This window comes from Balaenoptera musculus, chromosome 14 (genome assembly GCF_009873245.2).
Source record: "Balaenoptera musculus isolate JJ_BM4_2016_0621 chromosome 14, mBalMus1.pri.v3, whole genome shotgun sequence".
NCBI lineage: Eukaryota > Metazoa > Chordata > Mammalia > Artiodactyla > Balaenopteridae > Balaenoptera > Balaenoptera musculus.
In genome coordinates, this window is record NC_045798.1 from 19,022,717 (window position 1) to 19,043,966 (window position 21,250).

Consider the following 21,250-nt stretch of genomic DNA (forward strand, 5'->3'; position numbering starts at 1 on the left):
ACTAAGGGGAATTCCCTGGTGGCCCAGTGGTTGAAACTTGGTGCTTTCACTGCCGTGGGCCCAGGTTCAATCCCTGGTCAGGGAACTAAGATCCCACAAGCCGCACGGTGTGGCCAAAAAAAAAAAAAAAGAGTAACTAAGGATGGGGGTGTGTGGCTGCCAGTAGAGTCTCTAAGGGGACCCTGGGCAGTGCTGAGTCTCAGCCTCAGGACTTGCCTGCCTGAACATTTCCGGGAAGTCATACACATAGGTGGTACCCAGGGACTGGGCCTGGAATCGCTTAGCCTGAAGCAGATCCTTGGTGACGTAGGGAGTATTGATCAGCATCCCGTGCTGGGGCCCTTGTTTGTTGCCAAAGGAGTGAAACATGATCTGGACCAGAAAGAAAGAAAAACAGAGAGTGAGGAGGGCAAGTCTCAGAGAACCACACTCCTGCCCAATTTACTTCTTCCCAGTCCTCAGTGAAAATGCAATGAGGGAATACTACTCAGCCAGAACAAAGAATGAAATAATGCCATTTGCAGCAATATGGATGGACCCAGAGATTATCATGCTAAGCGAAGGAAGTCAGAAAGAGAAAGACAAATACCATATGATATCACTTATATGTGGAATCTAACATATGACACAAAGGAACTTTTATGAAACAGAAACAGACCCACAGACGTAGAGAATAGACTGGTGGTTGTGAAGGGGGAGGGTGTGTGGGAGAGGGATGGACTGGGAGTTTGGGGTTAGTAGATGCAAACTATTAAATATAGGATGGATAAACTACAATGTCCTACTGTCTAGCACAGGGAACTATATTCAGTATTCTGTGATAAACCATAATGAAGTAGAATATTAAAAAAATAATGTGTATATATATATGTATAACTGAATCACTCTGCTGTATAGCAGAAATTAACACAACATTGTAAATCAACTATATTTCAATAAAAAATGCAATGAGGGGAAGCATAGCATGTATCACATAACAAAGTGAGTGCCCGGGAGAATAATCTTCTCTTCTCTGCCACTGTGGGAAACAGATGTGGAGACACAGCTCCAAAACCGTAATTATCATACTACTAACACACACACACACACACACACACACACTGCAAACAAAGCAGAGTGTATGTAAAAATTGGTGAAAGCCAAATAAGGTCTGCATTTGAGTTAATAGACTGGACCAGTGTCAACTTCCTGTCTTGACAAGGTCTCTGGTTAAAAAAGATGCTATCATTGGGGAAAGTTGGGTGAAGGGTACATGAGTATTCTCTGTACTAAATTTTCTCCTCTGTGCTATTTTTGCAACTTTTTGAGAGTCTTTAAGTGTTTCAGAATAAAACGATTATATATATACATGTAATCTACTACCTGTATATATAGTAGTCAATAGGAAACTTGATTCATTTTACAAAAGTCTATTCCAAAACACAGTTGGGGAAAATACCATTTCCCTAACTGAACTAACCTGGGAACTGTGTTATAATCATCCATAATACTCCACATCTTATCCCAAACATGGTTCTAGACTGGATTAAACTTTGGATTCACTCTCCTTCCCAGAGGAATGAACAACTGGGATTCAGAAGCTAACATGTTTATCATAAAACTCAGAGGAGCCGCCCCAATCTGACACAGCAAAGCTTCCAAGTGCCATTTTAATCTATGTCTTGCTCTCCGGGCAGCCTGCCTCCACTTTGACTTGACTTCTGTGACCCAGCCCGGCCTTACGTTTCCAGATCTGGGGTCGGTCACTTCTTTGTAGAGGCTGATGTCCAGGTAATAGCCTGACTCGTTGGTGATGAACAGGCGGATGGGAACGGCGTGGTCGGTGGTGGTCTGGCGGATGTTGATCTTGACCTCAGCCTGGAGCACGCGGAGTTTCCACAACCGGCTGCCGTAGCGCATCACCATGGACCGCACTGACTCCTCAATCTGCCGCAAACCACAGCAATTCAATTTCAGGACCCATTCCGCGCACACTCATAATAGTTCTAGCTCTGATTATAACAGAAAGATGAGATATACTGAATGCAAAATGCACTGCACGTATATAGCAGAGCAATACGTGGCATGTATCCATTAACTATAAGCTGATAATAATCAAAGGTATCCTGCTAAGCATTTAAACTCATTATCTCACTCTGTCCCCATAATTACTCAGAGAGGCTGGCATTTTTGTCCCCCACTGACAGATGAGGAAACTGAGGCTGGTAAGAGCTAGCACCCCTATGTTACCCTGTCTTTCTCTCCATCATGCATCCCAAGTCTATGCATTTTCTCTTCTAGGAACCATGTGAACTGGTGGAGTTGGGCAATCAGCATGGGCCTCTGCACCCCACACATGCCAAGCTGATGGACTAGAATGTCTTTCATCCAGAATCACCACCACAAACTCTGCCTGCTCGTGAAGAACCAGCCAATGGAGAACGGCTGAGCCACAGACCTCAGGTTCTCACCTCCCTTCCCCCACCCACATGCAGCCCCCAACAGAGCCTGGAACTAGGGAGAGGACAAAATTTTGTTTTGCAAAAGACGTTTTGGGCATCTGTGTCTTCCGAAACGTGAAGCGTGCCCACGGAGGGGGAACATCCTTAGGGACGGTCCTAGGGGTGGTGGCTGAGAAACAGCTCTAGAATTAATCGATGGAAGGTTTGTTCTCCACCTGCAGCAAGTGAGGCTCAGACATGCACATATGCACCCTGGAACTCAGGTCTCGAGCACCCGGAGACAACACCCTGGAGCAGGAAGGTCCCAGTGAAGGTGAACCTAGAGCCTGGTGAGAGCCCCACCCCCAGAGGTGAGACCTTAAAGGGGTCCATGATGACGGTGGGCACGAAGTTGAGGAAGATGTGGTTGCAGTCGGTGCGCACGCTGGTGTTGTTGAACGCCACCTCCAGCTCGTCCATGGCCTCCAGGAGCAGCCGCTCGCCTTCGTTCTGCAGGTACTCGAAGGAGGCTTCCTGTCGAGGGGGGGAGGGGCAGCCGCTAGGCCAGGGGTGCAGGGCCCAGAGAGTCGAAGGGAAAGGAGAACATCCCCCTCCTCCAAAAGGCATGCCAGGTCAGACAGCAGAGCCCTGCCTCCGGAGGTAAAGGGATGTCCCAGGCTGTCTCGTGTATTCAGCACCTCTTTTATTTTCTGTATTCTGATGCTTTGACAGCTGGGCCTTGCTGACCCTGGAGGGACTGCCCCTCCCAGGGTTAGCCGATTCCTAGAGCCTGTAAACAACTCACCCATGAGCATGCTTTTCAGGCAAACCAACCAATCCAGACCCCACACCCCAACTACCTCCTTGTCAGGCTCTCACCCTCCAGGCCACTGTCCACTGGCCCTAATCACCCCAGGGCCAGGTATCAGACAAGTAGAGACAGTCCCTATGCTCACAGCCTGCTGAAATTACTCAAGCTAGCCAATCCCAAGCCTGCTCACCCTGCCTCACCCATTCCTTCCTGCGGAATCCACAATAAAGGCCCCTGTCCATGTATCCCCCCTCCCTCTGCCTCCTGAGCAGCCCTGGTGCTTCCCCATGTGGCCCCCATAGCTCAGCATGTCCCCTCCTCTTGGAATCTGTGATAACAAATAAACCATCTTTTCGATCACAACTGTCTCCTGATCTGTTGGCCTTACCATACCTGGATAATCATAAAAGTTATTAAAATATCTAGGTGACAGAGGCAGCAAAATACTGAGATTAGCTTAACATCCATCACTAGGGGATTTGTTAAAAAACATTACACACACAAGATGTACATCCATGCAAGGGAATTGCATGAAGGAAATCATCTTCATTAACATGGAAAGAGGTCTACAGTGAAAAAAAAAAAAAAAAAGTCTTTAAATGATTTGTCCAGCCTGAGCTCCTATCTGTAACATTACACCTATAACCCAATCCCAATACATATACGGAATTAGGCCTAGAAAGGGTCACCAACAGGGCTGACCCCTGAGTGGCAGGATTCTGGTCCTTTTCCTTGATTTTTAAAAATATTTTCAGTATTTTTTGCAATCTTCACAATATAATCATGAATTACTTTTCTGAAGGCAAGAAACAATGGGACATGACCACTCACGCAGTGAGCAAGTACAAAAAAAATCCCCTTAACAAACCAGGATCTTTCTTTTCTATCCTCCCACTTCTCTCCTCATGCAGAGAGATCTCCGTGACAGAAGAAAGAATCCACATGCCAGCCCATGAAAACAGACCACTTCATTATCCACCTCCCACTCTGTCCCCAGACTGGAGTGTCAGTCACAAGGGCAGGGCTATGTGTGCCCTGTGCACCCTGACATCCCCAGAGGGCAGCCCAGGGCCTGACCCAGAGCAGGAACTCAATGAAGGCAAGGGCAGCACGTGAGTGACAAGTTCAGGGGGAGAAAGAAACACCCCATGACATCCTACCTTGGTGATCAGGTCCGAATGCCTGATGATGGCGCGGATGAAGAACCTGTGGTCTGTGACCTCTGTGCCCTCTTTCACTTTGGCAGCGCCCAGGTACAGATGCATCTTGTGGTTGGCGCAGGGCATGGCAGTTATGTCAAAGTTACGCAACCGGCTGAGCTCCAGCTGGAAGGCCAGGGCCGGCTCCAAGTGACGGTAAATGCGATCTTCTGCAAACTGTGGGCCGACCAGAGAGAGAAAACAGATGGACACACAGACACAGGTGGAGTTGGACACTGGGGCTGCGTGCCTGCTTGATCCACGCCCTGTCCTGCAGATCCCTGGTGTTTGCGGGTTTAGCACTCAGGAATGAAGCATTCATGATGTCCTCTAATTGTGAGCTCAAGAGATTTGGGATTTTGCGATGGTCCAGAGGAGAGCCACGAGCATGGAATCTTGTGCTGGCATAAGCCTCTTGGCGCCAAGGGAGCCTAGCTAGTCCCCAGCACCTGCTGGCACCACCAGGTTGTTCTCTATCTGCCACCACACAGAGTATTTCTCAAGAAGTCACTAAGCCCTAGTTTCCTTGTGGAAATTGGTCCCCAGAAGGAAGCGACTGACGGTGCTGGAGACTGAAGAGAAAATGAAGAAGCTAAAGAAAGGATGCGTCTTAACTAGGAAAGTAAGGCTTTGGATAAATTAAAATACTGTTTAGTGGAGACTGGATCTGTGCTGGGAACAAGCCCACCTGTTCTAGAATAAGGATGAGCAAACTTTTTCTTAAAAGGCCAGAGGACTGACGGAGTATACGGTCAGTCCCAACCACAGTCCACCTTCCAAATCCGCGGGTTCCGCATCCGCGGACACAACCAACTGCGGAGATTCCATCCATGGTTGGGTGAATCCACGAATGTGGAATCCGTGAACACGGAGGGCCAACTGTACTCGATTCAGCCGCTGGAGCGAGAAAGCCACAGAAGACGGTAAGTGATTAATGGGTGTGGCCTCTGTCCCAATCAAACTTTGGTTATAAGAAGAGGCGGCTGGCCTGTAAGTCATAGTTTGCCGACCACTGTTCTGGAAGAACATAAGAAAAAGAGGTTGGCCAAATGTCCATCAACAGATGAATGAATAAAGAAGGTGTGGCACATATATACAATGGAATATTACTCAGCCATAAAAAGGAACGAAACTGAGTTATCTGTCGTGAGGTGGATGGACCTAGAGTCTGTCATACAGAGTGAAGTAAGTCAGAAAGAGAAAAACAAATACCATATGCTAACGCATATATATGGAATCTAAAAAAACGGTACTGATGAACATAGTGGCAGGGCAGGAATAAAGATGCAGACATAGAGAATGGACTTGAGGACATGGGGAGGGGGAAGGGGAAGCTGGGACGAAGTGAGAGAGTAGCACTGACATATATACACCACCAAATGTAAAATAGATAGCTAGTGGGAAGCAGCCGCATAGCACAGGGAGATCAGCTCGATGCTCTGTGACCACCTAAAGGGGTGGGATAGGGACGGTGGGAGGGAGCCTCAAGAGGGAGGGCATATGGGGATATATGTATACATATAACTGATTCACTTTGTTGTACAGCAGAAACTAACACAACATTGTAAACAATTATACTCCAATAAAGATATTTTAAAAAAAAAAGAAAAAGAGGTTGGGAGAACCGTCTTACAGAGCTACACCAGTAAGTACAAAAAGTACCCAGGTGAGACAGAAACCTGTAGTGAAGGCTGAAAGGGCGGGAAACGTGAGGTCTGAGCTCCACACAGCAACACGGGGCTCTCACTGGAAATACCAGCCCAGAGGAAGGCTGGAATCTACACAAAAGTTGCATGTTCTAGAATATGGGGATACCACAAGGACTAAGGACTATATTCTTGCTGAATATCAAATATCCCAGGGACGCGAGAACCAGTTCATTGCTCTTCACCATACCTCGTCTCTTGCTCTGAATGTGAAAAACTTGGGAAATTCTTTCTGCAAAAAGAAATCCATATGAAAGACAAATCAAGCAAGACTCATTTAAATATTTATAGACCTGTTTTGTGATTTTTAACCCTAACCCAGTCCACTTCTAGAATGAATCATTTGGAAAGCCATCTCTTCTCTAGGGACTGATTTTTTTCCACCCCAATCTACAGAGTAAGCATCAAATAAATGGCACCAAGTCTTGAAGAATGCGAAAACCTCAGATGTGTTGAGAATCGGACTGACCTCTTGGGCAATCAGGAATGTAATTCTTCGGAGTCCATACTCCACAAGGATGTTTTTCTGTATTAAAAACCAAAAACACAGTGGGATCATATTTGGCCACAAAAAGGAATGATGTATGTTACCACCCGGATCAACCTTGAAAGCATGCCGAGTCAAAGAGGCCAGTCCCCAAAGACCTCATAGTGTATGAAATTCCATTTATCCCATTTATAGGAAATACCCAGAATAGGCCAATCCATAGAGACAGAAAGTAGATTAGTGGTTGCCTAGGGCAGGGGAAAGGGTTTTGGGTTGAGGGAAAATGGGGTGACTGCTAATGGGTATTTTGGTGGGAGTGGTGAAAATGTTCTAAAACATAATGATCATAATGATGGCTACACAACTCTATGAATACATAGTAGTCCCTCCTTATCCATGAGCGATACGTTCCGAAATCCCCAGTGGATGCCTGGAACCATGGATAGTACCAAACCCTATACATACTATGTTTTTTCCTATATATACATACTTATGATAAAGTTTAATTTATAGATTAGGCACAGTAAGAGATTAACAATAATTATAACATGGGCTTCCCTGGTGGCGCAGTGGTTGAGAATCCGCCTGCCAATGCAGGGGACACGGGTTCGAGCCCTGGTCTGGGAAGATCCCACATGCCGCAGAGCAGCTGGGCCCGTGAGCCACAATTACTGAGCCTGCGCGTCTAGAGCCTGTGCTCTGCAGCAAGAGAGGCCGTGATAGTGAGAGGCCCGCGCACCGCGATGAAGAGTGGCCCCCACTTGCCACAACTAGAGAAAGCCCTCGCACAGAAACGAAGACCCAACACAGACATAAATAAATAAATAAATAAATTTAAAAAAAAAAAAAAAAAAAAAAAAAACAATAATTATAACAAAACAGAACAATTATAGCCATATACTGTAATAAAAGTTATGTGAATGTGGGCTCTCAAGATATTTTCCTGTACAAATTTCATGCCTTTTCCGTCTTAACTAGGCACTTATCACTCATTGTGGCCGTAATGTCTGCAATTTAGGGTGTGACAGCAAAACTAGCACGCATTTCTTTTTTCTTCCTTCACAATTTCATGGATAGAGGACTTGGTTTTACCATAGATCTTAGCAACTCAGCATACATTTTTTTTTCCTTCCTTATTAAGTCAAGAATTTTCACCTTTTCACTTAAAGGGAGCACTTGACAGCTTCTCTTCGGCCTGTCCAAGTTGCCAGCATCACTTGTGCTTTGGGGGCATAATTAAGTAAAATAAGGGTGACTTAACATGAGTACTGCAATACCATGACAGTTGATGGGATAACCGAGCTGACTACTAAGTGACTAACGGGCGGCTACGCTTGGACAGAGGGATGATTCACATCCGGGCAGGACGGAGCAGGACGGCATGAAATTTCTTCACACTACGCAGAATGGCACACAACTTAAAACTTACAAATTTCTGGAATTTTCCATTTAATATTTTCAGACTGCGGTGGACTGTGGGAAACTGAGATTGCAGAAAACAAAACTGCAGAAAAGGGGACTACTGTACTAATAAGCACTGAATTGTACACTTTAAATGGGGGAATGGTGTGCTAAGTGAATTATATTCAGTAAAGCTATTTATATATATATATATATATATATATATATACATATATATTACATATATATATATCTTAACATTTCATGAACTCTTTAATGAAATTGGTGGGATGGGGCACTGCTGTATTTTTTTTAAAAAAAAGATGACAAGCTGAATAAAAAAGCCTGACACAAAAACGTACAAACCATATGCTTTAGTTTATACAAAACTCTAAAATAGACAAAACTAATCTCTACTATTAGAAGTCAGGATACTGGTTGGTTATCTCTGGCGGGGGAGATGTAGTGATGGGAAGAGGCTCAAGAATGGGCCAGAACATTCATTTCTTGATCTGAATGTTGGTCACACTTGGGAATTCCCTGTGAAAATTCATCAGGCTGTACATTAATGATTTGTGCACTTCTGTGTACATTCGACTTCAGTCAAAAATTACCCAAGAAAAGTACTAAACTGTTTTTAGTTGTTCCCTAAACGAAATAAATACTATTATGTATAGTTCTCTGGGGAAAGGAAAAAAACCCAGAAGACCAGAAAATAAGGATATTTTTTAATTTCTCCATGTGAAAAGGGAAATTATTAGGAGAAATGAATAGTCTTAGCCCATTTCAGAAAGAGGCAAGGAGACATAATCAAAAAAACACTTAACAGAATGCAGTTTGCAAAGAAAACAGGATAAATTGGAAAATGAAGAGGATTCTACTGGGAGCCTGATTACTGTTCTCAATTAAAGGTGTGCTTGAACGTACAGGTGTGTGTATGTGTCTGCGAATGTGCACGTATCTATCTGCTTAGTGCAAAAATTTTTAAATAATAGAGAAATATGTAACATTAAAATGTCTCCCACTCCCCTGGTAGGTTAATTTTCTGCTAACTTTCCTCTCTTTGGTATGCTGATATAAACACTTATTTGTACAGAGACAACATACGTTTAATCTTTTCTAGCTCATGCATATCCTCCTGGGTCGATATGTAGAGAACTGTCTCTTCCCACACACACCAGCCACGTTGCCCCCCATAGCACGGCTGTTCCCAGGTGATTCTGACACCCTTCACTGCCCCCTCGGGGGAAGAACCACCAAGTATCTGAAGCATCATCTGATTTGGTTAGGGGGCAGGCCAAACTGCCAACAGCTCAAACGTTGCCTTATCTAAGCCATGGATGCCCAAGCTCAAAGTCCAGTAAGGACATCAGCTATGTAAGAAACAGGCTAGAGGAAAATATACCAGGATTCTCACAGTCACTGCCCTGGATGGTGGGGCAAGCTTTCAGATCTGTCTGCCCCTTAAAAATTTTCTACAATGTACATCTTACACTGTTGATTAATCAATCACATAAGGCTAAGTCATCACTAAATAATGTCCCTAAGCTTTCATTGCATCATCCGTGCATTATTCACCCAACAACCTCCCTGCCTAGGAAGCACCAGGCAGGTCCTCTGAGGGACGCCAAGTCAGAGGAGGTAAGAGGTGTTCCCTCCCACCAGAATAACATGGGGGATACAACACATATACAGATAAATACACTAAAAAGCAACAGCCAAAAATTTCCAAGTGTTCTTAAGTTGAGACCAAGTCAGGAGGGTAAAGAGCTAACAGCTATAGTGTGCCTGGCAGATTTGATTAATTTATGAGCTTAAGTATCCCATCTTACAGATGGGAAAACTTAAGGATCAGAGAGATAAAGTAACCTGCTGGAGGTCACACAGCACCTGCCCCATAGTTCTACTACCTACACTTGCCAAGCTGCTCCCCATCTGTTTGCAGCTGGGGTCATTAAGCATATGTAACAGCTGTCCCTACTGCTGGGTAAGAATCCATGCCAGCAATGGCCACCACCTGTTTATAAAACCAACCCACAGTTATATGCATACATGGTTGTTTATGTAAGTGACTTGGGCACATGGACGCCTCACCAAGACAGCCCCTCCTCCTTCTCCAGGGACCCAGAAGCAGAGGCTGCCCAGCGTACCTTGGACTGAACGAACGTCCGGAAAATGGGCACCAGCTGCTCATCCTCCGGGTAGTCTGCACACTGGATGGCCACGTTCAGGATGTGGATCGGCTCTTCTCGGAGGCTCTGGGAGAGAAAACCAAGGGTAGGCAGTAGAAGGGCCCAGGGCCCCAGCCCGCCCCCTCCTCGGCTTGCTCCCTGCTCAGACACTCACCTTGCTGTCATCCTCGGAGTACAGGGAAGTACGGGCCTTGCTGAAGAGAGGGATGTCCTTGGGCACGTTGGCAAAGCAGGAAATGACCTCATCAAAGTTCCTGGGGGCACGGGGCAGAGAGGGAGGGCTGAGGGGCCGCTGTCCCCCAAGGTGATAGGTCAGGCCCGACCCTCACTCTTTCCCAACCACCACTCTGCAAGCACATCCGAATCTGTGCAGAATTCCTGTGGTTCCTGATAGGTCCAAGGCACCATCGATGGGGTCTTTCCCAAAAGGGAAGAATGAACCTATGTGATTTGAGATGGTGAATAAAAGAAATGATTCCCAACACTTTTGGGGCCATGGCTGGGGTCCCCCTTTCACTGGCTGGTAGACCCTTGCAACCTCATCTCACCCCTCCAAGTCAACTGAGGATAACAAAAGTAACCACTACACCTCCCAAGGCTGTTGTGAACATATAAGATAATCCAAGCATGATGCATAATATACAGGACCAAGTTGAAAAAAGGGCAACGATGCTGACATTTTTGAGCATGTTATTTACATATTAACTATAGTTTAAATACAATATTTTATATGTATTATCTCATTTAATTTTCCTTGTGACCCTACGAAGTAAGTCCTTCTCTTATGCCCATTATACAGATGAGAAAACGAAGGTACAGAGAGAAATCAATTTGTTCAGAGTCTTATAGTCAGAAAGCAGTGCAGAGCCAGAATTCAAAAGCAGGAGGTGCTGACACAAAAGCCCACACTTTTGATGATATTATTATTCTGTTATTATTAGCTCCCAGTGCCATGTGTCTGGGCCACCCCCACCTGTGTGTGCAGTGAATGGGTGGGGGTCAGGGGAAGCTCACTCAACCCCTGTGCATGGGGTGTTCTGGGGAGACTGAGCCACACTGGGTACCTGGTGAAATCCTCGAATCTCTGGAAGGCAACCATGGCCCCCATCCGCTGGGACTTGGGGGAGAAGCCACTGTCCATGAAGAGTTCCTTGCTGTGCCTCAGCAGCTCCGGGTTGGTGATGCTGATGGGCACGGCCATCCTGCAGAGGGGTGGGAAGTAGAGGGTGAGGCAGCCATCCGTGGATCTAGCCCCAAGAGCTGTTCCTGCCCTGGAAGCTTCGGTGAGCCAGCGCCACATTAGAGCCTTCTGAAAGAGGGGGGCTTAGAATCGGGGTGGAAGGGACGGGGTAGAGCGACAGGGGTTGGGGAGTCTCATCTGATTCCTCAGGACCTGGCATAGAGCAAGAGCTCCACACGTGAATGAATAAATGACTGAATGGTACGTGCATGCACGCAAGTCCAGTTCCAACATGGTCGCCTGATAAATCCATAGTAGTGAACTCAGCCACAGAGTAAGAATGCACCCAGCGCCGATTTCTCCCGGAGAGCCCCAGCCCCCTGCGGCTGGTGAAGGGCCAGCCTTGGTTCTGAAAGACATTCCAGGCCTCTGCTCCCCTAACCCCTCCCCTCCATCAAACCCGCCCTACGGACAGGGCCAGAAACCAAAACTGACCCCCAGGCCAGCAGCCCACTGGAGTTTAGGTGGCCACTGCCCCCAGGACTGTCTGCACACCAGGAGCAAATCCAAACGGGTCCCCGGGTAGTTAGGATGGGGCCCTGGAATCAAGCAAAGGAGGGGCTGCTCATCAGATGGGGGCAGAAAAGAGTCAACAGAGCAGGCCTGAGGTTGCCCTCCTGAAAAAGAGACCTACTTGCAAGGCTGGCCCTTGGCTGGCATCCAGGAACTCGGGGTTGCCCCCATTCCCTAAATGATGAGGGAAGCTCACTGTGCCCACATTGTTTGTACAGTGTGGTTTATGCTGAGCTTTCCTTCTGGACACCAGCTACTTTTCTGGAACTAGGACAACAGCCCCTCAGGCATGGCTGTGTTCTTGAGTTCCCCTGCTCTGGCCATGCTCAGCGCCCCTTGGGCCTGGACCTAAGTCCTGCTGGCCTCTCGCCTGACCTCCCCTCTGGCCTCACGACCCAATTCACAATGTGCCTCGCTCTACAGACACAGGTGTGGAGGGTCCAGCCAGGCCCTGCTGGGCGGTGAGACCTCACCCCTCATGACCTTCCCAGAGGCCTGCAAGAGCAGAGCTGTGTTGGCAGTTGAGGTCACAGGTCCCAAGTAAGCTTCTGGCCCTCCCAGCCGACAGCAATGGCAAGGGCCTGAGACAGTCAGGGAAGCCCTCTAGGGTCCTCAACGTCTCCCTGGCTGATAATAACACCCTGTGTCTATACTGAGGGTCACAACCAATAACCTGGACACCCGTGTAGGTTCTTCCAAGAAACAAGGCGTGAGTGACCCCTGGCCTTCAGATGGGCGGCCCCCCTTTCCTAACGGGGTTGAACTGCTGTGACAATGAAATCCAAAGGGAAAGAATTCCTCCTCAGGTGCGGACAAGTTCAAAAGTTCTTACACCACCCCTCCCACAGACCCCCAAAATGATTGCAGGCCCCCGAAGAGTCAGTCTCCTTTTCTCTCAATTGGGCAAATGTCACAATTTTTTTTTTTGGTGGGGGGGGAATAAGTCTGAATGAAATAGAGTGTGGAAGCACTCAGCATAGGGCCTGACCCACGTCATGCCATCGGACAGTAATAACAGTATCGGTCATGATCTTCAAAGGGACCCTTAATATTCATCAACTTTCTGCATGCCAGGCACAGTCCTAAATGCTGTCTTTGCCTTATTTCATTTACTTTTCATCATGGTCTTGGACAACTCTGTCCAATAGAACTTTCTGCAGTACCGGAATGTTCTAGAACATTCTGCAGTGATGGAATGTTCTAGAACATCACAACGTCCAACATGGCAGCCACAAGCCACATGTGAGCTTGTGGCTAGTGCACACTTTAAATGCAGCTGGTATGACTGAGGAACTGAATTTTTAATTTAATTTTAATGCATTTTAACTTCGATATCCCACAGGTGGGCAGTGGCTACCGGAGGTTAGCACTGGGCTATCTCCATTTTACAGACGAGAGAACAAAGATGGGGGGAGACGCCAGGGTGGGGAAGTGGTGAGCCTGACGTCTTCCCAGCAGTTCCCAGACATCCTTGCTGGGTCCCTCCAGAAACACGGCTACAGTGGTCAGGGAGAAAAGAAGCACAAGCTGGCCCCCCAGGTGGGTACCACTCTGTACCGGTTTGGGTGGGAGGAGGGCAGCATGAACTGGAATTCCACCACGCAGGTGCTGTCCGGGAGCTGCCGGTGCTGCAGGCTGGTTAACTCATAGGCGATGTAGCCCCTCCGCACATAAACCTAACGAAACAGAAGCACAGCTGACGGAGTGCCCTCAACACCTGAGAAAACTCAGGCTGAAGGGTCCCAGAAACGATCTTGAAATATGATCCCTAAAGTGGTAGCTAACAGCATATTTGCTCACTCTTCAGGATGCTACTTTCTCTGCAAAGGACCAGATAGTAAGTATTTCAAGCTTTTGTGGAATATATTTTTATCACAACTACTCAATTCTGCTGTTGTAGGGACTTCCCTGGTGGTCCAGTGGTCAAGACTCCATGCTTCCACTACAGGGGGCACACGTTCGTGCCACTGACAATACGTAAATGAGTGGGCGTGGCTGTGTTCCAATAAAACTTTATTTACAAAACCAGGCAGTGGGCCAGATGTGGCCCACGGACTATAGTTTGCTGACTCCTGCTCTAGAGTAACACTGTCCAACAGAAATATAACACAGGCCACGTAGGCAATTTTAAATCAATTTCAGATTTTCCAGTTGATACTTAAAAAAAGGCAACAGGTTAAATATAATTTTAATAATATATTTCATGTCATCCCCAATACCTAAAACATTATCATTTCAACATGTAATCAATTAAAAAAAATTAAGATATTTTAAATTCTTTCTCCATACCGAGTCTCTGGAAGCCAGTGTGTATCTTACACTTCAAGCACAGCTCAATCAGACTGGCCACACTGCAAGTGCTCAAAAGCCATGCGTGGCCAGTGGCTGCCATATTGGACCACACAGTTCTAGAGTCTAAGCATTGGGAATTTTTTTAATTGAATAGGGAAGCCAGGGACTGTGCAGCAAAAGTTAACACAGCAGGCCTAATTGCTATCCTTTGAAAGGCCTGCTTGCAAGGCTGGCCTTTTGCTAGCACCTAAGAACTCAGATTTAGGGAGGATTCCCACCATTCCCAGATAAGAACGGTTGATGTTGCCTAAACTATGCAAACAGTATGATTTATGTTGAACATGTGTTTTCTTCCTGGGAGTTTAGAATTTTGGTATGTGTCAGGCAGAGAGTGCCTATGTGACCAGCCCCCAATAAAACTGTGGGTGCTAAGTCTCTAATGAGCTTCTGTGTTAGACAACTTTTACATGTGTTGCCATAATTTGTTTGTCAAGGAATTAAAAGTGCCTGGAGGGAGGAGCCCTGTGGGGATTAACCAAGATGGCGGAGTAGAAGGACATGCTCTCACTCCCTCTTGCTAGAGCACCAGAATCACAACTGGCTGCTGGACAATCATTGACAGGAAGACCCTGGACTTCACCAAGGAGGATACCCCACGTCCAAGGACAGAGGAGAAGCCACAGTGAGACGGTAGGAGGGGCGCAATCAGAGTAAAATCAAATCCCATAACTGCTAGGTGGGTGGCTCACAGACTGGCGAACACTTATACCACAGAAGTCCACCCACTGGAGTGAAGGTTCTGAGCCCCACATCAGGCTTCCCAACCTGGGGGTCCGGCTACAGGAGGAGGAATTCCTAGAGAATCAGACTTTGAAGCCTAGTGGGAATTGATTGCAGGACTTTGACAGGACTGGGGGAAAGAGAGACCCCACTCTTGGAGGGCACACACAAAGTAATGTGTGCATCGGGACCCAGGGGAAGGAGCAGTGACCCTGGGGGAGACTGAACCAGACCTACCTGCTGGTGTTGGGGGGTCCCCTGCAGAGGTGGGTGGTGGCTCTGTTTCACCGTGGGGATAAGGACACTGGCAGCAGAGGTTCTGGGAAGTTCTCCTTGGCGTGAGCCCTCCCAGAGTCTGCCATTAACCCCACCAAAGAGCACGGGTAGGCTCCAGTGTTGGGTTGCCTCAGGCAAAACAACCAACAGGGAGGGAACCCAGCCCCACCCATCAACAGTCAAGTGGATTAAGGTTTTACTGAGCTCTGACCGCCACAGCAACAGGGAGGGAACCCAGTCCCACCCATCAACAGTCAAGTGGATTAAGGTTTTACCGAGCTCTGACCGACACAGCAACAGTCAGCTCTACCCACCACCAGAGCCTCCCATCAAGCCTCTTAGATAGCCTCAACCACCAGAGGGCAGACAACAGAAGCAAGAAAAACTACAATCCTGCAGCCTGTGGACCAAAAACCACAGTTACAGAAAGATAGAGAAGATGAAAAGGCAGAGGGCTATGTACCAGATGAAGGAACAAGAAAAAACCCCAGAAAAACAACTAAATGAAGTGGAGATAGGCAACCTTCCAGAAAAAGAATTCAGAATAATGATAGTGAAGATGATCCAGGACCTCGGAATAAGAATGGAGGCAAAGATTGAGAAGATGCAAGAAATGATTAACAAAGATCTAGAAGAATTAAAGAACAAACAAACAGAGATGACCAATACAATAACTGAAATGAAAACTACACTAGAAGGAATCAATAGCAGAATAACTGAGGCAGAAGAACGGATAAGTGACCTGGAAGACAGAATGGTGGAATTCACTGCTGCGGAACAGACTAAAGAAAAAAGAATGAAAAGAAATGAAGACAGCCTAAGAGACCTCTGGGACAACATTAAACGCAGCAACATTCGCATTATAGGGGTCCCAGAAGGAGAAGAGAGAGAGAAAGGACCAGAGAAAATATTTGAAGAGATTATAGTCGAAAACTTCCCTAACATGGGAAAGGAAATAGCCACCCAAGTCCAGGAAGCGCAGAGAGTCCCATACAGAATAAACCCAAGGAGAAACACGCCGAGACACATAGTAATCAAAGTGGCAAAAATTAAAGACAAAGAAAAATTATTGAAAGCAGCAAGGGAAAAACGACAAATAACATACAAGGGAACTCCCATAAGGTTAACAGCTGATTTCTCAGCAGAAACTCTGCAAGCCAGAAGGGAGTGGCATGATATACTTAAAGTGATGAAAGGGAAGAACCTACAACCAAGATTACTCTACCCGGCAAGGATCTCATTTAGATTTGATGGAGAAATCAAAAGCTTTACAGACAAGCAAAAGCTAAGAGAATTCAGCACCACCAAACCAGCTCTACAACAAATGCTAAAGGAACTTCTCTAAGTGGGAAACACAAGAGAAGAAAAGGACCTACAAAAACAAACCCAAAACAATTAAGAAAATGGTCAGAGGAACATACATATCGATAATTACCTTAAACGTGAATGGATTAAATGCCCCAACCAAAAGACATAGACTGGCTGAATGGATACAACAACAAGACCCATATATATGCTGTCTACAAGAGACCCACTTTAGACCTAGGGACACATACAGACTGAAAGTGAGGGGATGGAAAAAGATATTCCATGAAAATGGAAATCAAAAGAAAGCTGGAGTAGCTATACTCATATCAGATAAAATAGACTTTAAAATAAAGAATGTTACAAGAGACAAGGAAGGACACTACATAATGATCCAGGGATCAATCCAAGAAGAAGATATAACAATTATAAATATATATGCACCCAACATAGGAGCACCTCAATATATAAGGCAACTGCTAACAGCTATAAAAGAGGAAATCGACAGTAACACAATAATAGTGGGGGACTTTAACACTTCACTTACACCAATGGACAGATCATCCAAAATGAAAATAAATAAGGAAACAGAAGCTTTAAATGACACAATAGACCAGATAGATTTAATTGATATATATAGGACATTCCATCCAAAAACAGCAGATTACACGTTCTTCTCAAGTGCGCATGGAACATTCTCCAGGATAGATCACATCTTGGGTCACAAATCAAGCCTCAGTAAATTTAAGAAAATTGAAATCATATCAAGCATCTTTTCTGACCACAACACTATGAGATTAGAAATGAATTACAGGGAAAATAACGTAAAAAAGACAAACACATGGAGGCTAAACAATACGTTACTAAATAACCAAGAGATCACTGAAGAAATCAAACAGGAAATAAAAAAATACCTAGAGACAAATGACAATGAAAACACGACGACCCAAAACCTATGGGATGCAGCAAAAGCGGTTCTAAGAGGGAAGTTTATAGCTATACAAGCCTACCTAAAGAAACAAGAAAAAGCTCAAGTAAACAATCTAACCTTACACGTAAAGAAACTAGAGAAAGAAGAACAAACAAAACCCAAAGTTAGCAGAAGGAAAGAAATCATAAAGATCAGAGCAGAAATAAATGAAATAGAAACAAAGAAAACAATAGCAAAGATCAATAAAACTAAAAGTTGGTTCTTTGAGAAGATAAACAAAATTGATAAGCCATTAGCCAGACTCATCAAGAAAAAGAGGGAGAGGACTCAAATCAATAGAATTAGAAATGAAAAAGGAGAAGTTACAACAGACACCGCAGAAATACAAAGCATCATAAGAGACTACTACAAGCAACTTTATGCCAATAAAATGGACAACCTGGAAGAAATGGACAAATTCTTAGAAAGGTATAACCTTCCAAGACTGAATCAGGAAGAAACAGAAAATATGAACAGACCAATCACAAGTAATGAAATTGAAACTGTGATTAAAAATCTTCCAACAAACAAAAGTCCAGGACCAGATGGCTTCACAGGTGAATTCTATCAAACATTTAGAGAAGAGCTAACACCCATCCTTCTCAAACTCTTCCAAAAAATTGCAGAGGAAGGAACACTCCCAAACTCATTCTATGAGGCCACCATCACCCTGATACCAAAACCAGACAAAGACACTACAAAAAAAGAAAATTACAGACCAATATCACTCATGAATATAGATGCAAAAATCCTCAACAAAATACTAGCAAACAGAATCCAACAACACATTAAAAGGATCATACACCACGATCAAGTGGGATTTATCCCAGGGATGCAAGGATTCTTCAATATACGCAAATCAATCAATGTGATACACCATATTAACAAATGGAAGAAGAAAAACCATATGATCATCTCAATAGATGCAGAAAAAGCTTTTGACAAAATTCAACACCCATTTCTGATAAAAACTCTCCAGAAAGTGGGCATAGAGGGAACCTACCTCAACATAATAAAGGCCATATATGACAAACCCACAGCAAACATCATTCTCAATGGTGAAAAACTGAAAGCATTTCCTCTAAGATCAGGAACGAGACAAGGATGTCCACTCTCACCACTATTATTCAACATAGTTCTGGAAGTCCTAGCCATGGCAATCAGAGAAGAAAAAGAAATAAAAGGAATACAAATTGGAAAAGAAGAAGTAAAACTGTCACTGTTTGCGGATGACATGATACTATACATAGAGAATCCTAAAACTGCCACCAGAAAACTGCTAGAGCTAATTAATGAATATGGTAAAGTTGCAGGATACAAAATTAATGCACAGAAATCTCTTGCATTCCTATACACTAATGATGAAAAATCTGAAAGAGATATTTTGGAAAGAAACACTCCCATTTACCATTGCAACAAAAAGAATAAAATACCTAGGAATAAACCTACCTAGGGAGACAAAAGACCTGTATGCAGAAAACTATAAGACATTGATGAAAGAAATTAAAGATGATACCAACAGATGGAGAGATATACCATGTTCTTGGATTGGAAGAATCAACATTGTGAAAATGAGTATACTACCCAAAGCAATCTACAGATTCAATGCAATCCCTATCAAATTACCAATGGCATTTTTTACGGAGCTAGAACAAATCATCTTAAAATTTGTATGGAGACACAAAAGACCCCGAATAGCCAAAGCAGTCTTGAGGCAAAACAATGGAGCTGGAGGAATCAGACTCCCTGACTTCAGACTATACTACAAAGCTACAGTAATCAAGACAAAATGGTACTGGCACAAAAACAGAAACATAGATCAATGGAACAAAATAGAAAGCCCAGAGATTAACCCACGCACCTATGGTCAACTAATCTATGACAAAGGAGGCAAAGATATACAATGGAGAAAAGACAGTCTCTTCAATAAGTGGTGCTGGGAAAACTGGACAGCTACATGTAAAAGAATGAAATTAGAATACTCCCTAACACCATACACAAAAATAAACTCAAAATGGATTAGAGACCTAAATATAAGACTGGACACTATAAAACTCTTAGAGGAAAACATAGGAAGAACACTCTTTGACATAAATCACAGCAAGATCTTTTTTGATCCACCTCCTAGAGTAATGGAAATAAAAACAAAAATAAACAAGTGGGACCTAATGAAACTTCAAAGCTTTTGCACAGCAAAGGAAACCATAAACAAGACGAAAAGACAACCCTCAGAATGGGAGAAAATATTTGCAAATGAATCAACGGACAAAGGATTAATCTCCAAAATATATAAACAGCTCATTCAGCTCAATATCAAAGAAACAAACACCCCAATCCAAAAATGGGCAGAAGACCTAAATAGACATTTCTCCAAAGAAGACATACAGACGGCCACGAAGCACATGAAAAGATGCTCAACATCACTAATTATTAGAGAAATGCAAATCAAAACTACAATGAGGTATCACCTCACTCCTGTTAGAATGGGCATCATTAGAAAATCTACAAACAACAAATGCTGGAGAGGGTGTGGAGAAAAGGGAACCCTCTTGCACTGTTGGTGGGAATGTAAATTGATACAGCCACTATGGAGAACAATATGGAGGTTCCTTAAAAAACTAAAAATAGAATTACCATATGACCCAGCAATCCCACTACTGGGCATATACCCAGAGAAAACCGTAATTCAAAAAGACACATGCACCCGAATGTTCATTGCAGCACTATTTACAATAGCCAGGTCATGGAAGCAACCTAAATGCCCATCAACAGATGAATGGATAAAGAAGTTGTGGTACATATATACAATGGAATATTACTCAGCCATAAAAAGGAACGAAATTGAGTCATTTGTTGAGACGTGGATGGATCTAGAGACTGTCATACAGAGTGAAGTAAGTCAGAAAGAGAGAAACAAATATCGTATATTAATGCATGTACGTGGAACCTAAAAAAATGGTACAGATGAGCCAGTTTGCAGGGCAGAAGTTGAGACACAGATGTAGAGAATGGACATATGGACACCAAGGGGGGAAAACTGCGGTGAGGTGGGGATGGTGGTGTGCTGAATTGGGCGATTGGGATTGACATGTATACACTGATGTGTATAAAATTGATGCCTAATAAGAACCTGCAGTATAAAAAAACAAACAAAACAACTAATACTAAACTTTCATTGGGTTACTTGTATGGAAATATGTTAATATAAATGTTTCAGACATTACATGAAATTTCTAAAAATCTTATATTTGTATTTGTATGGAAATATGTTAATATAAATGTTTCAGACATTACATGAAATTTCTAAAAATCTTATATTTGTATTTGTATGGAAATATGTATGGAAATATGTTAATATAAATGTTTCAGACATTACATGAAATTTCTAAAAATCTTATATGTTCTGGTATAATGTTATAAGTAATAATCCTAGTTATTACTTTAAAATGTATATCTCAGAAATAACTAATTTTCTTGTCAACTGCATTATTATGAACTTTCATCAAATCTTTAACCATGGTCATTTTTAAGTCTTTTGTCATTTACAGACAGTTCTGGGTGTACTCTGATGATTTTGCAAATATGTTCCTATAAAAGGGTTTCATCTTCAAGAAATTCATGGAAAAGACTCTGACAAGTACAGGTTTCTGGTAACTGA

The 21,250-nt window shown here is 44.1% G+C and overlaps 1 protein-coding gene across 2 annotated transcripts in view; it reads right to left on the reverse strand.

Annotated features, from left to right (window-relative positions):
* Positions 1 to 21,250, reverse strand: part of LOC118906860 (uracil-DNA glycosylase) — a 152,464-nt gene that overhangs the window by 23,445 nt on the left and 107,769 nt on the right. For both annotated transcript variants that reach the window (XM_036874693.1, XM_036874694.1), the window contains 10 exons: positions 13,527 to 13,645; positions 11,281 to 11,418; positions 10,371 to 10,470; positions 10,175 to 10,282; positions 6,606 to 6,662; positions 6,327 to 6,368; positions 4,392 to 4,607; positions 2,799 to 2,954; positions 1,723 to 1,926; positions 217 to 372 (listed from right to left, as the gene is read on the reverse strand). In XM_036874693.1, coding sequence (XP_036730588.1) covers positions 217 to 372; positions 1,723 to 1,926; positions 2,799 to 2,954; positions 4,392 to 4,607; positions 6,327 to 6,368; positions 6,606 to 6,662; positions 10,175 to 10,282; positions 10,371 to 10,470; positions 11,281 to 11,418; positions 13,527 to 13,645 — 1,296 coding nt within the window. The remainder of the gene's footprint in view (positions 1 to 216; positions 373 to 1,722; positions 1,927 to 2,798; positions 2,955 to 4,391; positions 4,608 to 6,326; positions 6,369 to 6,605; positions 6,663 to 10,174; positions 10,283 to 10,370; positions 10,471 to 11,280; positions 11,419 to 13,526; positions 13,646 to 21,250) is intronic.